General features: G+C 46.6%; 1 protein-coding gene and 1 long non-coding RNA gene across 12 annotated transcripts in view; one reads left to right on the forward strand and one right to left on the reverse strand.

Moving 5' to 3' along the window:
• MEGF11 (multiple EGF like domains 11) overlaps positions 1–13,865 on the forward strand; it is a 293,615-nt gene extending 279,750 nt beyond the window's left edge. For 6 of the 10 annotated variants that reach the window (XM_052807161.1, XM_052807163.1, XM_052807162.1 and 3 more), the window contains 3 exons: positions 4,927–4,983; positions 11,858–12,064; positions 12,612–13,865. In XM_052807161.1, the coding sequence (XP_052663121.1) occupies positions 4,927–4,983; positions 11,858–12,064; positions 12,612–12,772 (425 nt within the window). In that variant the 3' untranslated portion in view covers positions 12,773–13,865. Of the gene's footprint in view, positions 1–4,926; positions 4,989–10,720; positions 12,065–12,611 lie in introns of those variants that run through there. The other 4 variants (XM_052807164.1, XM_052807170.1, XM_052807167.1 and 1 more) reach the window with 3 other exon arrangements.
• LOC128150735 (uncharacterized) lies at positions 290–14,903 on the reverse strand. 2 transcript variants are annotated; one of them, XR_008238158.1, is made up of 4 exons: positions 14,814–14,903; positions 10,985–11,110; positions 8,118–8,250; positions 290–2,438 (listed from the first exon to the last, which is right to left on the reverse strand). It is a non-coding gene; the product is annotated as an uncharacterized LOC128150735 (long non-coding RNA). The 2 variants fall into 2 exon arrangements; XR_008238157.1 differs by lacking the exon at positions 290–2,438 and having other exon boundaries at positions 7,986–8,250.
• Between the last annotated feature and the right edge of the window lie 682 nt (positions 14,904–15,585).

Genomic DNA, 15,585 nt, shown 5'->3' on the forward strand with positions numbered 1-15,585 from the left:
AAATGTCTGTAGGCTTGTTAGAAATTGCAAGTGTCACAAATATGAATTATAGTTGGGGGAAAGGAAATTGTAAGAATATCCATGTGAAAATTAACCCGGACACTAATCTTCTAACACCTGCAATCATAAGGAGTTTTCTTAATTCCTTTTTTTTTTTTTTTTTTTGACCTATGAAACACATTTCTGATCAAATACTGTGCTCAAAGTTGGATGCTGTCCAGACATGTCCTGGGCTGACACCTTTTGTATTTTCAACTGTAGCATACCATCACTTTTCAGGGTCGTGGATGTAAGGATTCAGGGACCCTTCCAATGGGGAAAACCTTGCTTCTCGATACCACACTGGATCCAGGCTTAGACCCCCACTTTGATCTCACAGCTCAGGGAGAGCAGGAGAAGCAGCTACTCCCAAGGAGAAGGTGCTGCCTTATGCAGGAGCAGCGGCTGGCAGCTCAAGAGAAGCCAAGAGACTGTTCCTAGCAGCAGCAGAGCACTACTGCTCAGCTGATTGATGGTATCATGCCCTTTTCTGTGTGCTTGGCACCACAGCTCCTCACTTCCAAGCAATGTATATCTGTGTCTAAAAGAGGATCAACAGAATGCTTTCTGGAAATACCATGTACTTTCTATTTGCTTGTGTATCTCATAAAGGCAATCCCACAGGTAATGGGCACATGAATGTTTTAATTAACCCCTCTTTGCTCTCCTCACTCTTGCAGGCTGCACTTTTACAGCTTTAGAAAACACCTTTTCATTGCTCACAGTTTGCATCATTGGCCTTTGCTGAGTCAGGAGTCATTCCTCAGACATTTTATTTGGAAACAGAAAGAAAGAAAGATGTTCTCTGAGGGAGCAGAGAAAGGGCTGTTCATACCGAGAGGGCTCAGGGCCAAAGGAACAGCCCATTTCAGAGTCTACCATGGTCCTTATTTCAGATGCATGTCCTACACAGTGCCACAGCAGCACAGATCAAGGAGATGATAGAACAAACACAGCAAGGAAGCATGAGAGTGAATCAGCCTGACCCAGCACCAGCTTCCTGGGAAGAGTGTGGGTCAGAGGGCCAGAGGCTGTTAGCTATACGTGATGCTAAGAAAAACTATTTAGTCTTAACGGAGGACCCAATGTTAACTCCTATATCTAAGTCAATGTGTGTGTTCCCTCTGATACCAGTGGGGCTCTCTCTGAACCTAACAGGAAGACATCGTGTAGAAAAACATGAATCTTACGTATGTGTATGCATGTCTATGCATATATACTATATATATAGAAGTAAACCTATGTATATCCACTGCACATACACATACAGTGGAGCTTACTAGACTACAGGTATTTTGCCTGTTTTGCAGGACTTCAGTTGCCAGGTTTGTGCTCTTTCCAACTGGGAAATACAAGAAGCAGAACAAAGCCTGTGGTTTTACTGCTGCCACATTTGCTTGTGAGCTTCAAATACCAGGCTTTGTCAGAGAGATAACAGTATCTGTTAAATGGAGTTGGAGTCTAGTAATGAGCACATTTGCGCAAGTAATCCTCATGGACATGTTCTTGAGATCAGAGTTTGGGGACTCTGTGGTGCCAAGAAGAGGCGGCTTTGTCACTTGCTGTGTGTCACTACCTGTTCAATGCAGCCTAGTCCTACAAGGTTCAAGGAATGCGTTGTCTTTGCATTTTCTATTCGCTGTCTCTTGTTGCAGAACTGGAATTGTTTGCCCTGTGACTAATCTCTCTTGCTCTAGTCCAGTCTTCATTAAGCAATTGCAGAGTCCAGCTTCCAGCTCCTATTCCAAAGCAGGTCAAAAGTCCTAAACCACTTACTGAGATCAGAAAAGGTTGTTACGGTCATTAGCTTGAGTGCGGGGCACAGCGGGCTGCAGACAAAAATGGTTTTATCTGTAATGTTTTTTTAACAGCAGTCCTCAATGCAGAGACTAAAGTGTGATTTGCAGCACATCTTGAGTGACTCAAAGCTGCTTTTATTCCAGAGGACCAAAGCCACAAAGTTTGACTCAGAGCTGACTTTGCATTTCCCTCAAAGTCAAGAGGTGAGGAAAAATATTTCCAGCCAAGACTCTGATTTCACCCCAGCAGACAATTTATCTTCAAACTTAAACCTAGACTTTCCTGAAGTGCTAGATTCCTGGCCTGTTTAGGGCTTTTCCACATTAACTACTTTTGCAGTTTAAAAAATAATGTATCCATCATTCATTTCACCTCCTGAGGAATGCAATGAATACACAAAAATGGGTTATAAACCCCACAGAATTATAACAGACATAAAAGACTAAAGGCAGAATTACAGGGAATAGGTTGGGAAGGGCTTTGAGGGGTCATGTAGCCCTCCCAAGGCAGCACCAACCCTACCTGTATCTTTCCTGGTGTATCCCACCTTTTCTTAGCCATCCTCCTATAAGAAGGTTTCTCAGTTTCCTACAGCTACACTGGAGTGAGAGAGAACTGAGGTCAGGCATGGCAATGTGCTGTTTTGCAGCTCAGTGTGGGCAAGGACTGCCTGTTACCTGACTCAGAACCAGAAGTCAGGTTCACTCAGACAAGCCCTGTATTAATACAGCAGCCTGCCCTCCAGGAGGGTCTCACAGCAAGTTTGGGCTTACTCAGAGCAAGCACAGTGATCTCTGCTGCTGCAGAAGCCCTTCCAGACATGCCTGACATTTCCAGTAGGACTGGCAGGAGCTCACGTGGAGCCGAGCTGAGGAAATATGCTCAGAAGGTAGAGTCCTTCCCCTCTGAGCACCAAAAGTGCTGGCTGATATTGCTGCATCCTTACAGCAGCCCCAAGGCTCCAGCCTTTGTTCAGGTCTTCACAGTTGCAATGGGAACACTTCTGTAAAGATCTGATGAGGATGCTCAGAACAGATGCAACGTTCTTGTACGAGGATGGACTGTGCAGTGAGCACAGCTAACCATTCCCTGGGTAACCTGTGTTTCAATAAGTCACTTGAATAATGGTCCTTATTCTAACCATCATCTCATTAGTCCCCAGCAGTTACAAGGCCATTGTCCTACAGGATCACTCCTGTGTTTTTTGCTGCTTGCTTTGTCTCTAACTCTGACATGGCTGGTCAATATTTTAAAGATACTGGGGAGGACCAGGTCATAGTCCTGAGCAAAGTTATTCATCCCCATCTTCTGAAGCCCAAGGCTCTTCAAGTGTTGCTGTTGCACCACATGGGCAATGCTGTGTCCAATGCACCTCCCCATGGGTCAGCCTGGGTCTGCTTCACTTCCCTGCCACTGCTCTCTCTTCATGGGTACAGGCCCTTTCACCCTGTAACCCTGGCTGTGTGCTCACCAGCTTCTTACACGCCAGCCTTGCTCTGTATGGTGTGACTGCTTCTTGCCCAAGGCACCCTGCGTGTTTGCCTGTGAAGCTGGCCCAAATACTGCTTGGGCATTCCTGCCCCTGGATGCTTGCTTAGCCCTGGCAGGAGGACCTGTGATCACCAGGGATGGCCTTTGGGAGCACAGCTACTGGGAAAGAGAGCACCAGCCCTGTGGATGTGAGCCAAGGGGTCCAGCCTCTTCCATCAGGACTCTGCCCTAGCACAATACAGAAGAGAAAAAAAGCACACAGCTAATACCATTATGTGAAAGAGCTTCCCCACTATGCCCAAACTGCCCAGTCAGCCTTGCCCTCTGCATCTTCTTTCAGAGGGTGAGTCTGGGAATTGGCTCAGGACGAGTGGTGGAAAACAAAGCAGGAAGTGCTCACATGGTTTGGGGGGTGTCACTCTTGGCCAGAATGGAAAGAGCCCTGTCATAGAGAGCCTGTTGTGTACCACCAGCCCTTTTCCTGTGCTCAGGGATGGGCACTGAGAATCAGAGCAAAGGGGGTTGTCTTTGATGTGCCAGTAACACATTTATTGTCTAATTTAGTGATTTTCCTTATTTAGCAAAAAACCAAAGCTGTCATGATAAAGGGACTGGTACGGCATTGCCAGTGGTGGTGGCAGCTTTTTCTGTAGAGAGCAGGGGGACATGCAAGGACAAATAGCTGGGAGACCTCTGGGACATGCTGTTTGCAGGGCTCTTTTACCAGCTTAACTTAGTTACTTGATTGGGAATCCCATAAGCCACAAAGACATTTCTATCTCAGTAACCAAATTTGTGTTGATTTTGCTAGTCAATAAGAAATATCAGACTCTATAGTTAAAAAGATTTAAAGGCTTACATTAGATTTTCCATTTGATTGATATCTAGGATAATGTGCAGTAGTGAAGATGGAAAAGGTTCCCATCCCCTTCTATCTCTGCTTCTGTAAGGAACAGAAAGTTCTTATGGAGTTGCATAAGGCAGAATTCTTTGCTATCAGCTCTCTGCTCTCAGTTGCTGCATTTTCAGACCACTGTAGTCACTTAGGGACGACTGTCACGTCAGTTATTGAACTGTGCCAATTTATAAGCAAAGTCATATTAGTTAATTTAGAAAGATTGTACACACCTTAGCATCTAAGACTGTGAATTCAATAACATACTATCCATGAATGAAACAAAGCCTAAAATTAGCCACAGAGAAATGTAACATAACCTGCAGACTCAGATTTGAAAGGATATGTTTTAGGCTTCTTTTACTGATCCAATCCGGTGTTTCAGTAATGAACATGTCAGCAGATGATTTTTTTTTTTCTGTTCTCCTGATGGATAGCTGTTCTTGGTAATGAGCAGTACCCTGCTTCAGGAAAGCCCTCCCTTCCAGGGCAGCTCTTAAGCATATGCATAATTTTAGGTGTGCACAGAATCCCCACTGAAGCTGAGTGCATGCTTACAGCTGAGGATGTGCTTAAGAGCCTCCCTAAATGAGGGCCTTGATGTACAATTTAGAGGAAAGAATATATGCTGCTCGGTAGTCAAAGCAATCCAATTTACATAAATATTTATTTGTTTTCCATTATATATCATTTTTATGCAGGTGCTTGTGGGATGGATAGACGTCAGAACACATACATAATGGAAAAAAGCTTCAAAGGTATGGTATCCAGTGCCTGCAGTCACCCTGGCAAAGAGTTTGAGGAGGGTGTCGTAGAAGAGGTGAGATAGGAGACCTAAGCACCCGGGAGAGTGGCCATGCAGAGACAGAAAGGGACAGAGCAATTACCTACAAAATATGCCTGCGTGGCTCAGCTGGCAGCACTCTTGACTCCGAGCCAGATGACTGGGGCCCATGAATTATGGATGCAAGTCTTTACAAGGCCGTAGGCTCCTGCCTCGGCAAAGCAGCATAAGACAAAAAGGGAGGGCTTTGCTGCAGGGACAGGAGGTGGAGGTGGAGCTGTCTGGCCAGGGGAAGCTCTTTTAGGACTTATTAGCCATCCTACAAGGGCTTTCTGGCGGCAGTTGCTGATGACAGACTGGTGCATTTGCCTGCTAAGTTGTGGCTCTGTAAGGCTCTTAGCCATCCTGAGCTTAAACAAAGCCACTAGAAAACAAGCTGACCCTGCTATATGGCCTTTGCTGAGAGAGATTTATAGCAGAGCTTGAGAAAAGACCTCACTCAGTACATTAACCAGTCATGCTGGCATGAAGCAATTAATGGGCATTGACCCCAGGGCAGTTCTAAAAAGGGATCATAGATGAGTCATGAGCACAAGGCCCAATGATTTTAGATTTCAGTTGTCCTCCAGGTTTACATTCAAAATATTCCGGTTATGTATGGACTACAAGACCACTTGGCACAGTGGTCCCCACAAGCTCCCAACTGACTGGACTGGGGTTTGGCACGCTGAACTTGCGGTCCAGAAGCTGGAGCAAGGACTCTGACTCATTTGGAATAGGCAGGTTTCAGGCTGAGATCCTTGATCAGAATTCGAGGGTGTTGTGTCTGTACACACCAGCTGGGAATGTCCCTCCATCAGCTGAGGAGATAAACACTGCACAGCCTCTTTCCATAATGTCCTTGAGCTGGTATCGGCTGAGTAACGGGGAAAATGGTACCTTCACACAGAGCTGGTTTCAAGACACCCACTGGTCTGCTATGGCTGAGGTGTTACAGAGCAAGACCTTTATCTGAACTAACAAGGAATATTGAAAGCTAGTCCACACGAAAAGCAATGACGAGCTTATAGCCAGGCCTAGAGAACACTAGTCACTTCATAGCTGCTGTTTACAAAATAAAGTGATATAATATTTACAAAAACATCACTTTACCACACAGAATCACCAAAGGAAACCAATAATCTGTGACCAAGTCTTTCTCAATAAAGCTATATTTAAAATATTAAAAGGATTATGTATGTATATTTGTCTCAATCCACTGGTTTCAGCTACCTCAATGATTCTCTTTTTCAGAAAAAAAAAATCTTATTATAGCATAGCTAGTTGTTCTCTTTACATAGAACTATTAATTTCAAGATCAGTTTAAACTAAATTACTGTGTTTACAAACTGCTTTAAACATACACACAGTAGGAATTCCTATCCATAGACACAGTCACACGGAGAGTGGGGTACCAGTGTGAATGAGAGAAAAAGAAGTACAGTAACAGCGAATTGTGAAATGTATTTTTTGCTGCTACATATTTTGTTTATTATATAGGATGTGAGCCATCTTCTTTACATGTTTATCTCCTTATGAATCGAAAAATCAGACCTAGAAGCCACGTCAGGAAAGTTGCTGTGTTCTTTGTGGCTGCTCAGCTGCTGCAGACAGGCATGGCTGGCGCTGGCAAGGGCAGAGTGCCGGCGACACAGGAACACACCTGACTTCCCAGGGATTTTGGGTAGCTAACCTGCAGGTAGTTTGCAGCAGAGATTTCTCAGAAGCATCTGCCTTTGGATGGCTAAAGGTTTCCGACAGTCCAGTCTGAAGGTCAGTTTCTGGGTTCAGGCAGCCCTGGGGCTCTGGCAGCAGTATGGGCACTCCAGTCCCAGATGAGTCTCCTACCAGGAGCTGAGTGACGTGCCTGATGCTCAGTGCGCAGCGCTCCTCACCCTGTCAGGTCTTGTGTTGGCCCTGACTAGCCAAATTCATCCGAAAGATGGAGAGAAAGCATCTGCTAAGCTGGGTCATTCAGATAAAAGAAACTCCCAGTCCCAAAATTTGGATTCTGTCAGCAAAAAGGCTTGGCAGGCAGGTGCTTTGCTTTTATATACTTTTAGGCACTTTAAAGATGATGTCTTTTCCCATCAGTGTCTGCTAGGTCTAACTGCAGAAAGCCTGCCCTGCAGTTGAAAATCCACTTCGGTGCTGCTGACCCCAGCCCAGAGCGTTGCATGGGATACACTGCCAGGAAGGGGCATGGGGGTTCTGTGTCTTGAGGCTGAATTCATGCTGTGGTGGACCTGGTCGGCCACCTGCTTCCCCCAGTTCTCCTCTGAGGAGACCAGAGCCCCCAGCTCCACAGCCCCTGCTCCGCGCTGGCCTGGCTGGAGGCTGTCCACAGAGCAGGGCAGCCAGGAGAGGGATGTCCCTTTTGCAACCTGCCACTAGAAATGCAGTGGCCGTGCTGCTAGTGGAGGCCGGGGGGGTCAGGCATGGCCAGTTTGTGTTTGCCAGGGTCACCCACAGACAAGCCCAGCTCACGTCGCAGTGTCTGACAGCTCCTTGCGCTGGCAGAGCAGCAGGAACCCTTTGGGGCAGCGAGGGGCTGGATGCCGCGGTGCCGGCTCTGAGCCCCGCGGCACGTGGTGACAATGGTTGAACAGTCACAAGGTTTTCAGAGCAGTTTCTTTCCTGTGCATGGTGTTCAGTGATACCATTTCCAAGCTTCTCCTTGCAGCTGAGTCCTTCTCTATTTTTTAGGGTGGGTTTTTTTTTTTTAAATGAATGCTGTTGCACTAGTGGAATAATGTGACCTCAGGCACTAACATTTTAAGGAAAAAAACCCCTACGCTTTGCACGATAGCCAGCAAAATCCAAGCAGTTAGAAACACTAATGCATTTACCTCAGGAACTGGGGGCTTGGTTCAGTGTGGTTCATTTGTTTGTTGTACAGGAATGTGTCCCCACAACTGTGTCACCCTCTGCAAAGCAGCAAGAAGCTATTGCTATGTTCCTGTCCTAGCAGCAGCAAAGGTTAGCCAGGATAATGAAAGCAGCCAGAAAGGCACGCTACACTGAATGACATCCATAAATGTGATTAAATAGTAGAAGAGCATGTTTTACCTGTGTACATCATATTTCCTTAGCACTTCAAATGTGGCAGTAGGTACTGAGGCTTGTCATTAGTATGCCAGAGGATATTCAGGGCAAAAGAGAGGAACCTGGTCTGTGGGAGGGACAAGTACCTTTCCAGTCCCTGGTAACAAAAATAAAACCTCCCTCAAAGATCTGGTGATTGGTATCCAGGCAACACAGAAGACAGGGACTTCAAAATTAGAGCATATTCCCCATATTTCTCTAGCGTGTCCAGCTGATCAGCTTACACTTGCTTACAGCAAGTGCCAGCGCTGCTGGTGGCAATGCCACAGGTCGGGCTGAGCTTTGCACTTCCATGAGAGCTCGACCCTGTGGGTACATGGGAGGATGACAAGGCAGCATCGCCAGAGCTCACACATGGCCCGCAGGGTGAATGGGCTGAGAATTTCTAAATACATTTGTTCTGGGGTAAATTAATTCATGAAATGAAATTTGACAATTGATGCCAGACTTTTTAATTATCCCCAAATTACCTTAGTAAAAAAGTAACTGAGATGCTTCCACATCCTTTAGAGTTAACTCTCTGCAATCTTGCGTATAATGTGTCTTGTGGGCTAATGACTCCCTGGTGTATAGCACGTTACCAAACATACGCTGGTGCTCCATAAATTATATTGTATCTAGAGCGAAGGGTCTAATCCCTAGCTAGACACAGAGTTCCCATTTGCGTCAGCAGGACTTGGCTCTTAGGCATGCTGTTTCTCAATATCTTCTGGGAAGAGGCAATTCCTGGGGGAGGCCAAATGAGTCTGGGCAGCCCAAGTGGTATTTCGCTGGTCTTCCCTGGGAAGGGAAGGGCCGGTGCTGTGGCTACAGCCTGAGGGACACCTGCCTGGGAGGCAGTGTCAGCCCTAGCAGCAGTACAGGTGAATTTTAGCTTAGGAAGATAAAAGTAGCTGAGCTGGACTTAATAAAATATGATGTGCTGGGATTTTTGCCTATGCCAGCTCTGATGTGCCCACTTCCATAAACAAACCAGCGCTGACCCACGCAGCTATTTACCTGTGTGCTACAGCACTGCAGGAGCAGGACTTCTCACGCTTCCCCCTTTTCACTGTAGTAGCAGGCAGTCTTTTATAATCTACATTTTATGAATCAAAACCCAGCTCCGTTTTGATTTGTTCCCTCACAGCCATGGTGCTGACAGGGAGTGCTTTGTAGTGGACTCTTGGGGTGCCGGCAGCCCCACGCTCCCACATGGAGCTTGCTTTGCCCTCTTGTCCTCGCAGGGTCTGAAAGCCACATGGACCTATTCATGCTGCCCACTTTTCTGAACTCCTGCCTTTCACTCCCGTGAGCATCTGCTCAGCAGCATGGCTTGAGGCAGAGAAGCAAGTTTGCGACAGTCTTCCTGTCCTCTTGCCCCAAAATTTAGAGCTGGCTTATTAAGGGCTGCCCAGGCTCTCCTGACGAGCACTATGTATTCCTAGTAGGCACCAGAAGCTGTAACTTGCTGGCAGGTGAAGCTGAGGGGTTTTTTTGGCTAAGAATGAACTAAAAGCCTCAGGGCTGAGTCTCTGCCCCTCATCGGAGCTGTGTCCCTGAAGTAGTGAGTGCTCCTGCACTGGCATCAGCTTGGGCAGCGCCGGGAGCTTTCAGTTCCTTGCCTGCATGAGACAGTTCACCTATGTACAACCTTCCCACTGACTGAAGAATGGGGCCCAGTCCATATAGCACAGATATTTTTAGGCTAAAGATTTTTATTACAGGATTTGTTAGTCTTTATCTATTGTCTCCTCACCTTTAAACACTAACGGATCCTAGACTGTGTGGCACCTTAATTTAAGCCATATACTTAGCAAAAGCTATTAACATAGAGCTCGCTCATGTGTGGAAGCTGTTGGACTCGCAGGGTTGCTCCATCACTCATTAGAAGGACAGGACGGGACAGCTTTTCACTGACTTGCCTGTACTGGGATGGGGTTGGTAAAGCTGGAGGGCCAAACCCTGCTGCCAACAGCTGGGTAATATTTGTGTTGCTTTGGTTCCTGGCTCCTGTGATGTACCAAAACAGATGTGTTTCACTTTGAAGCAAAGGCATTGTTAATCTCACCCAGGCTGAAGTCAGATGAGGACTTTAACTTTATTACTAACTAAACATTGCACTGGTGCCAGGGCCTCTGCCAGGCCTCATGTCCCTGATGGTCCCAGCATGGTCCAGCTGGTCTGCTTTGCAGCAGAGCTTCCTACCAGGCTGGTTTCACTAACCCTGAGAGCTGAGGACTCTAACGATTTGCTCATACCACTGAAATTGGAGGACAGAAATGCAATAGCTTGCTACAGGCTGCAGGGCAGGACCTGACACCTTGTTCAGGATGCCTGCTCAGTGCTATCCCCCAGTTGAGCCAAGACGAAGGACACCAGGCGCGGGGGCTGATGGACACACACACACACAGACACAACCCCAGAGCTGATGGAGGGAGCATTGCACCACGGAGTGAAGCAAACCTCACAAGTGAGTTAGCAGGACGGGGCGGATAGGCACAGAGATGAAGTTTGTAAAGGAGAAGCGATATCTTGTTGTCTGTCTATTTCTTAACCTGAATTTCTCTTTTTGTCTCCCATACTAGATAGCGGGGGCAGCTGGGATTGCAGCTATTTTGCAAGTCCCGCTATTTCACCGGGAGTATTTCATATATACCAGGATCTGCCTTTGTACTGTAACCCAGCACAAGAAAATGCCTCATCTTTCATTGCATCGCTCTAATTCTAAATTAATGGCACTGCCCAGCAGGATGCACACAGCAGCAATGGCACGTTCTTGAATGTCAATGTTAAGACCTATTTATTCTCTATTGTTTTTTTTTATTTTTAAAGCAAGACTGGCACTGTACCTTGCAGCAGGCTGGCACACCCCAGCCAGGGTCAGCGACAGGGGAGACCGGTGGTTACAACTCTCATGCCAAGCTTGTTCTCCCCGTGTAGCACCTCCTCTGTCACAATCTCCTGTTTTCTCCAGCCTAGGGGAGAGGAGCAGTAGATGTCTACAGCAATGGGGGGGGGGAAGCAAAGCAAAAGCAAGGCTCCAATAGAGGCTTGTCCCCCCTGCGGAAACCCAAGTGTTCCCCACTAGCAGAAGCAGCCTCCTCACAGTCTTAATGGCAGAGGGAATACGAAGTCGGTTTCTCCTGGTGCTGGATAGCCCCAGAAACAGGAGCGCTCGGAGGACTTAGGCGCATACGCTGCACTGCTGCAGTTCTAAAGCCTACTGGAAATGTTTTGCATTCAAACACATGGCATTTGATGTTGACCAAAGCCCCTGGGACACTAACCCTGTAGCTGGCCCAGCAGGCCAAGTACCAGCAGAAGGTCCTGCTTGCAGAGCCGACTTGCCACGGCCACGTGCATGGGTCTGCAAATCGGTGGGGCAGGAGGAGCGGGATTAAAATATAGTTCCTTGGGAATTAGGGGGAGGGAGGGAAAGGACTACCACCTCAAATTAAATATTGCAGTAAATGACAACTAGAACCTTTTACAGCAAAACCTTCAGTATTGAGCAGGTTTTTATTTCTTTCCTGCTAGTGAGTTGTGGATGCAATGGTCTGGACACACCCAGAGCACAAGCGTTGGGTGTCTGTGCTGGATGCTTCAAGGATCTTCCTTACCCCCTGCCCCCCTGTCCCCCCACCCTTCCTGCAGAGGTTCAGTTGCAACTAACCTAAGCAAGCTAACAACTCTAACACTTCCACTGCGCTCTTGTTTTGCAGATTATATGAAAGAATCTGTGTGCAGCTCCAGCACTTGTTCTCTGAACAGCAGCGAAAACCCATATGCCACCATTAAAGACCCCCCCATTTTAACATGCAAACACTCCGAGAGCAGCTACGTGGAAATGAAATCGCCTGGTCACAGGGAGTCCCCATATTCAGAAATGCCACCTTCATCGACAGCCAATAAAAACATCTATGAAGTTGGTAAGCGGGCAGGTGGCAGAAGGTCTCTTCCAACAGTTGGTGCATTTATTGTAGATGCTGATTGTTTTTTTTTTTTCCCCTTTCCTGACACAAGTAGCATGGACTTGGCACGGTGCAGGGAGGCTGGGGGAGAAGGCCTGTGCATTAGCATGTTCATTTTGGGGACCTGAGTCCTGGGCGGGGGCCTGTGCAATGGTGGTGGATGTGAGTGTGGTACAGCACCAAATTGCTCCTCCAGCCCCAGTGGAGGAAGGCTGCAGTCCCCTCTTCATGCTCTTGTTTTAAACTGCTGCGAAGTCCAGCTGCAAGATTTTGAAAGCACAGAAATGTTGGTCTTTTGAAGACATTATCTGCAGGGCTTTTGGAACTGCCTGCCCTTGGGTCTTGGTCTACCCCATGTGCTCCCTCATGTGCTACCAGTAAAGCTGCAAGGGGAAGAGATGGTTTGGGAAGCTGATGTTCTGTGCTTGTGACAAAATACATGAGTAGAGTAACTAGTTTTGGGAGCACTGCTAGTTACTGTAACCCATTTTCCTTGCTTCCCCAGAGCCCACTGTCAGCGTGGTCCAAGACGCCCGTGGTCGGAGTGCCAGTTACCTCCAAAATCCATACGACCTGCCTAGGAACAGTCACATTCCTAGTCACTACGACCTCCTCCCCGTAAGGCACAGCCCGACGCATGGGCCATCTTGGGACAAGCAGTCTTAAAGGGATGAACTTCACTGGTGCACTGTGCTGCAAACACAGACCTTGAGGAAGTAAAAGAGAAGACAATCCTTTTCTGCGCTGCAGGTTGCTGGCGGGACTTCAGACTGTCTTACGCAAGGACATAACGTAACACAACATCAGCTTGGGCCAACTGCTGCTGCATGATGTTATTTATAAAGACATTTTTATATGGGTAACAGGAACTAATGAGAACCTCCTCCACGTGTGACTGGAGTACGTCACCCCAGGAAGGTGTCTACATGCTCCAGGCAAAAACTCTCTGTGGCATGTATTCTAACCCTGGCTTTGCTGTGAAATAAAACACAAGAACATGCTAAGTAGAAGGACTTACAGATGTACATTTCTACCAACTGCATCAAGAAACCTTTTACTGTTAGGAACAAGGTGACTAGGAATACACTGGAATATATTTTACATCTTTGTCATGGAAATAGACATTTTTCTGAACGAAAGCAGGGAAACTTGTCATTTCACTGTCTGGAAACCTCATTTACTGCCATCACCATGTGCAACCTGTGCAGATCATGCTTGGTAGTTAGCACTGAGATGTTCATCTTTATATTCAGTACCAGGGTATTTGAGTAGAGGAATATTAACACAGAGACATTCTGTGCAGTTTTTAAAATGTAACGTGTCTCGGCAAATGTCCACCGATCTTTGCTAATGGCTTCAGTTTCAACAATGAGTCTCACATCCAGCTTACCACACTTTTAACAAGCTGTAAGATACTTTGACTGGCACAGATAGGCTTTAATTTTCCTCATACAGCTTCCATTTTATTAGATAAATCTACAGATTTGTCAGGCAGTGTAAACTGATGCACCTTCATTTTCTTCCCTGGGACGCTGCAGGTTTGCACAGACTAAACCTGGTTTGGTTTCCTTTCCTAAAGCTAAGACACGTCAGCTTCTCTAGACCATCTTTACAAACCATCTCATCATGATTCACTTAACAGCATGCCATTTATGACACCCTTTAATTTGATGTGCATTACCATGTAGTGCAACTTTATCCGTTGATGATTCTACCTGAAATGTCATTAAATTGAGCTGAAACTGGGTTTTCTTTTTCAGCAGCTGTTTGTGAAGTAATTATCAAGGGGTTGGCTCATGGTAAAGTTTTGGACTAAGCCACCATGATTTTTTTTTTTTTTGTAATCTTTATTGACCTATAAAGTAGAATATTTGCCGTTAAGCAGTTCCTTGTAGATTTTGAGCATGAAATAGTATTGATTCTAAGTATGTAATTTTATTAGGCAAACATGGAAGTAGCAAGTTGATTGCCTCTTAAATATAAAAAAAAAAAAATTCTGTTGCACATTCGCCAGTCTGACGGAAGTAGAAGAGAATGAAACCAGCACCAAGCAGTTGCTCAAAGCATGATCACTCGTGTAACCTGCTGGTCTAGGGGACTGGTAAGAGGAGCCTTCCAGCTCAGAGGCAGCAGCTTGATCCCGGCTCCGAGTCACACCAGGCGTCAGATCACTTGGAGCACCCTGGTGGGGCCCAGCCCGTGTCCCCAGAGGGGCTCAGCCCTTGCCTTGGGGATCGAAGCCCCTGGCACAGCGGTACCGAGCCGCTGGCAGCCTGCACAGCACCCCTGGGCACCCTGCCGCAACACGCTCGCGTCAGGGCGTGGGGAGCCCCAGCACGGCGCTGCTGGAGGACCCAGGACCTCGCCGGGTGGTCGGGTTGGCTCTGAACCCCCCTGTGCAAACCAAGAGTTTAGCGGCAAGACAGCCGAGCTGAGCCCAGAGATCCCCCAGGCTTCCAGAGCAGCAGATTTTCGTGTTGCAGGATAATGCCTAAGTAGTTACATGAATGCTGCATGTGTGCATGGGGGCAATGACTGATCAGCAATAGTAATTTTATTTTCCAGGAAAGCCTTATTTGAGATGTAAATAGGCAATTATTTTGTAGGGCCAGTAGGAATATATTTTATGTACACGAATAGAAAGACTTACCTCAAAAATATCAAGAGAAAGGCAGTTTGATATGGAATAGTCTTGTTAGAGACCTACCTTGACACCTAGCACAAGCAGTCCCAGCTGCCGGCCTGACCAATGTTTGTGGGTCACTGTAAAGTTTGCGATGAGACTCCAGAGAGCAGAGATGTGCTCAGTTTGGTTTTTTTTTTTCAAAGCCGGATTTTCAAACCAAATGCAATGATGTGCATAGAGCTTAACAGGAAAACAAACAAACAAAACCAACAAAAAAAAGTACCTTCTTGTATATTAGCATTAGCTTAAGAAATAGGCATCAAAATGGCAATACTTTTTTAAGGCAAGACAGATTTGTAATATATTTGTTCACTGTGCGAAGGTATCCTACCTTGTACAAAATAAATTTAATTTCTCTCAATGTGTATTTCTCAAACGTACTCATTTGCAGACTAGACCTTCCAGCCTGTGTTCAGGACTGAGCTCTCCAGGTGATGGGGCTGGTCATGAAGGGGCTGTCCCCCTCAACACAAAAACCCACAGGCATCAGGCTTACAAGCCAGAAGTTGCAGGATTTCTCAGAAAACACAATGCTGTAATTCAGACTGTAATTTGGAGTTCGAGTAAGGCCTAGCTTTAAAACAAAATGTAACTGGCTCTGTACATATCTTTCTCACAATTCTTCAGCAGTTTAACCTTAGCGGGTCTGAGCAAGAGACCCCGGTGATGCACAAACCCAGCCGGAGAAGCTCCCACACACCTACAAAGAGCAATCTGGGGCAAAAGCCAACACCAGGTCCCTCTCCGATTTTCATGTGATGCACTTCAGTGCATGTCGTGACAGTGCTCCGTG

Source organism: Harpia harpyja, chromosome 14 (genome assembly GCF_026419915.1).
Source record: "Harpia harpyja isolate bHarHar1 chromosome 14, bHarHar1 primary haplotype, whole genome shotgun sequence".
NCBI lineage: Eukaryota > Metazoa > Chordata > Aves > Accipitriformes > Accipitridae > Harpia > Harpia harpyja.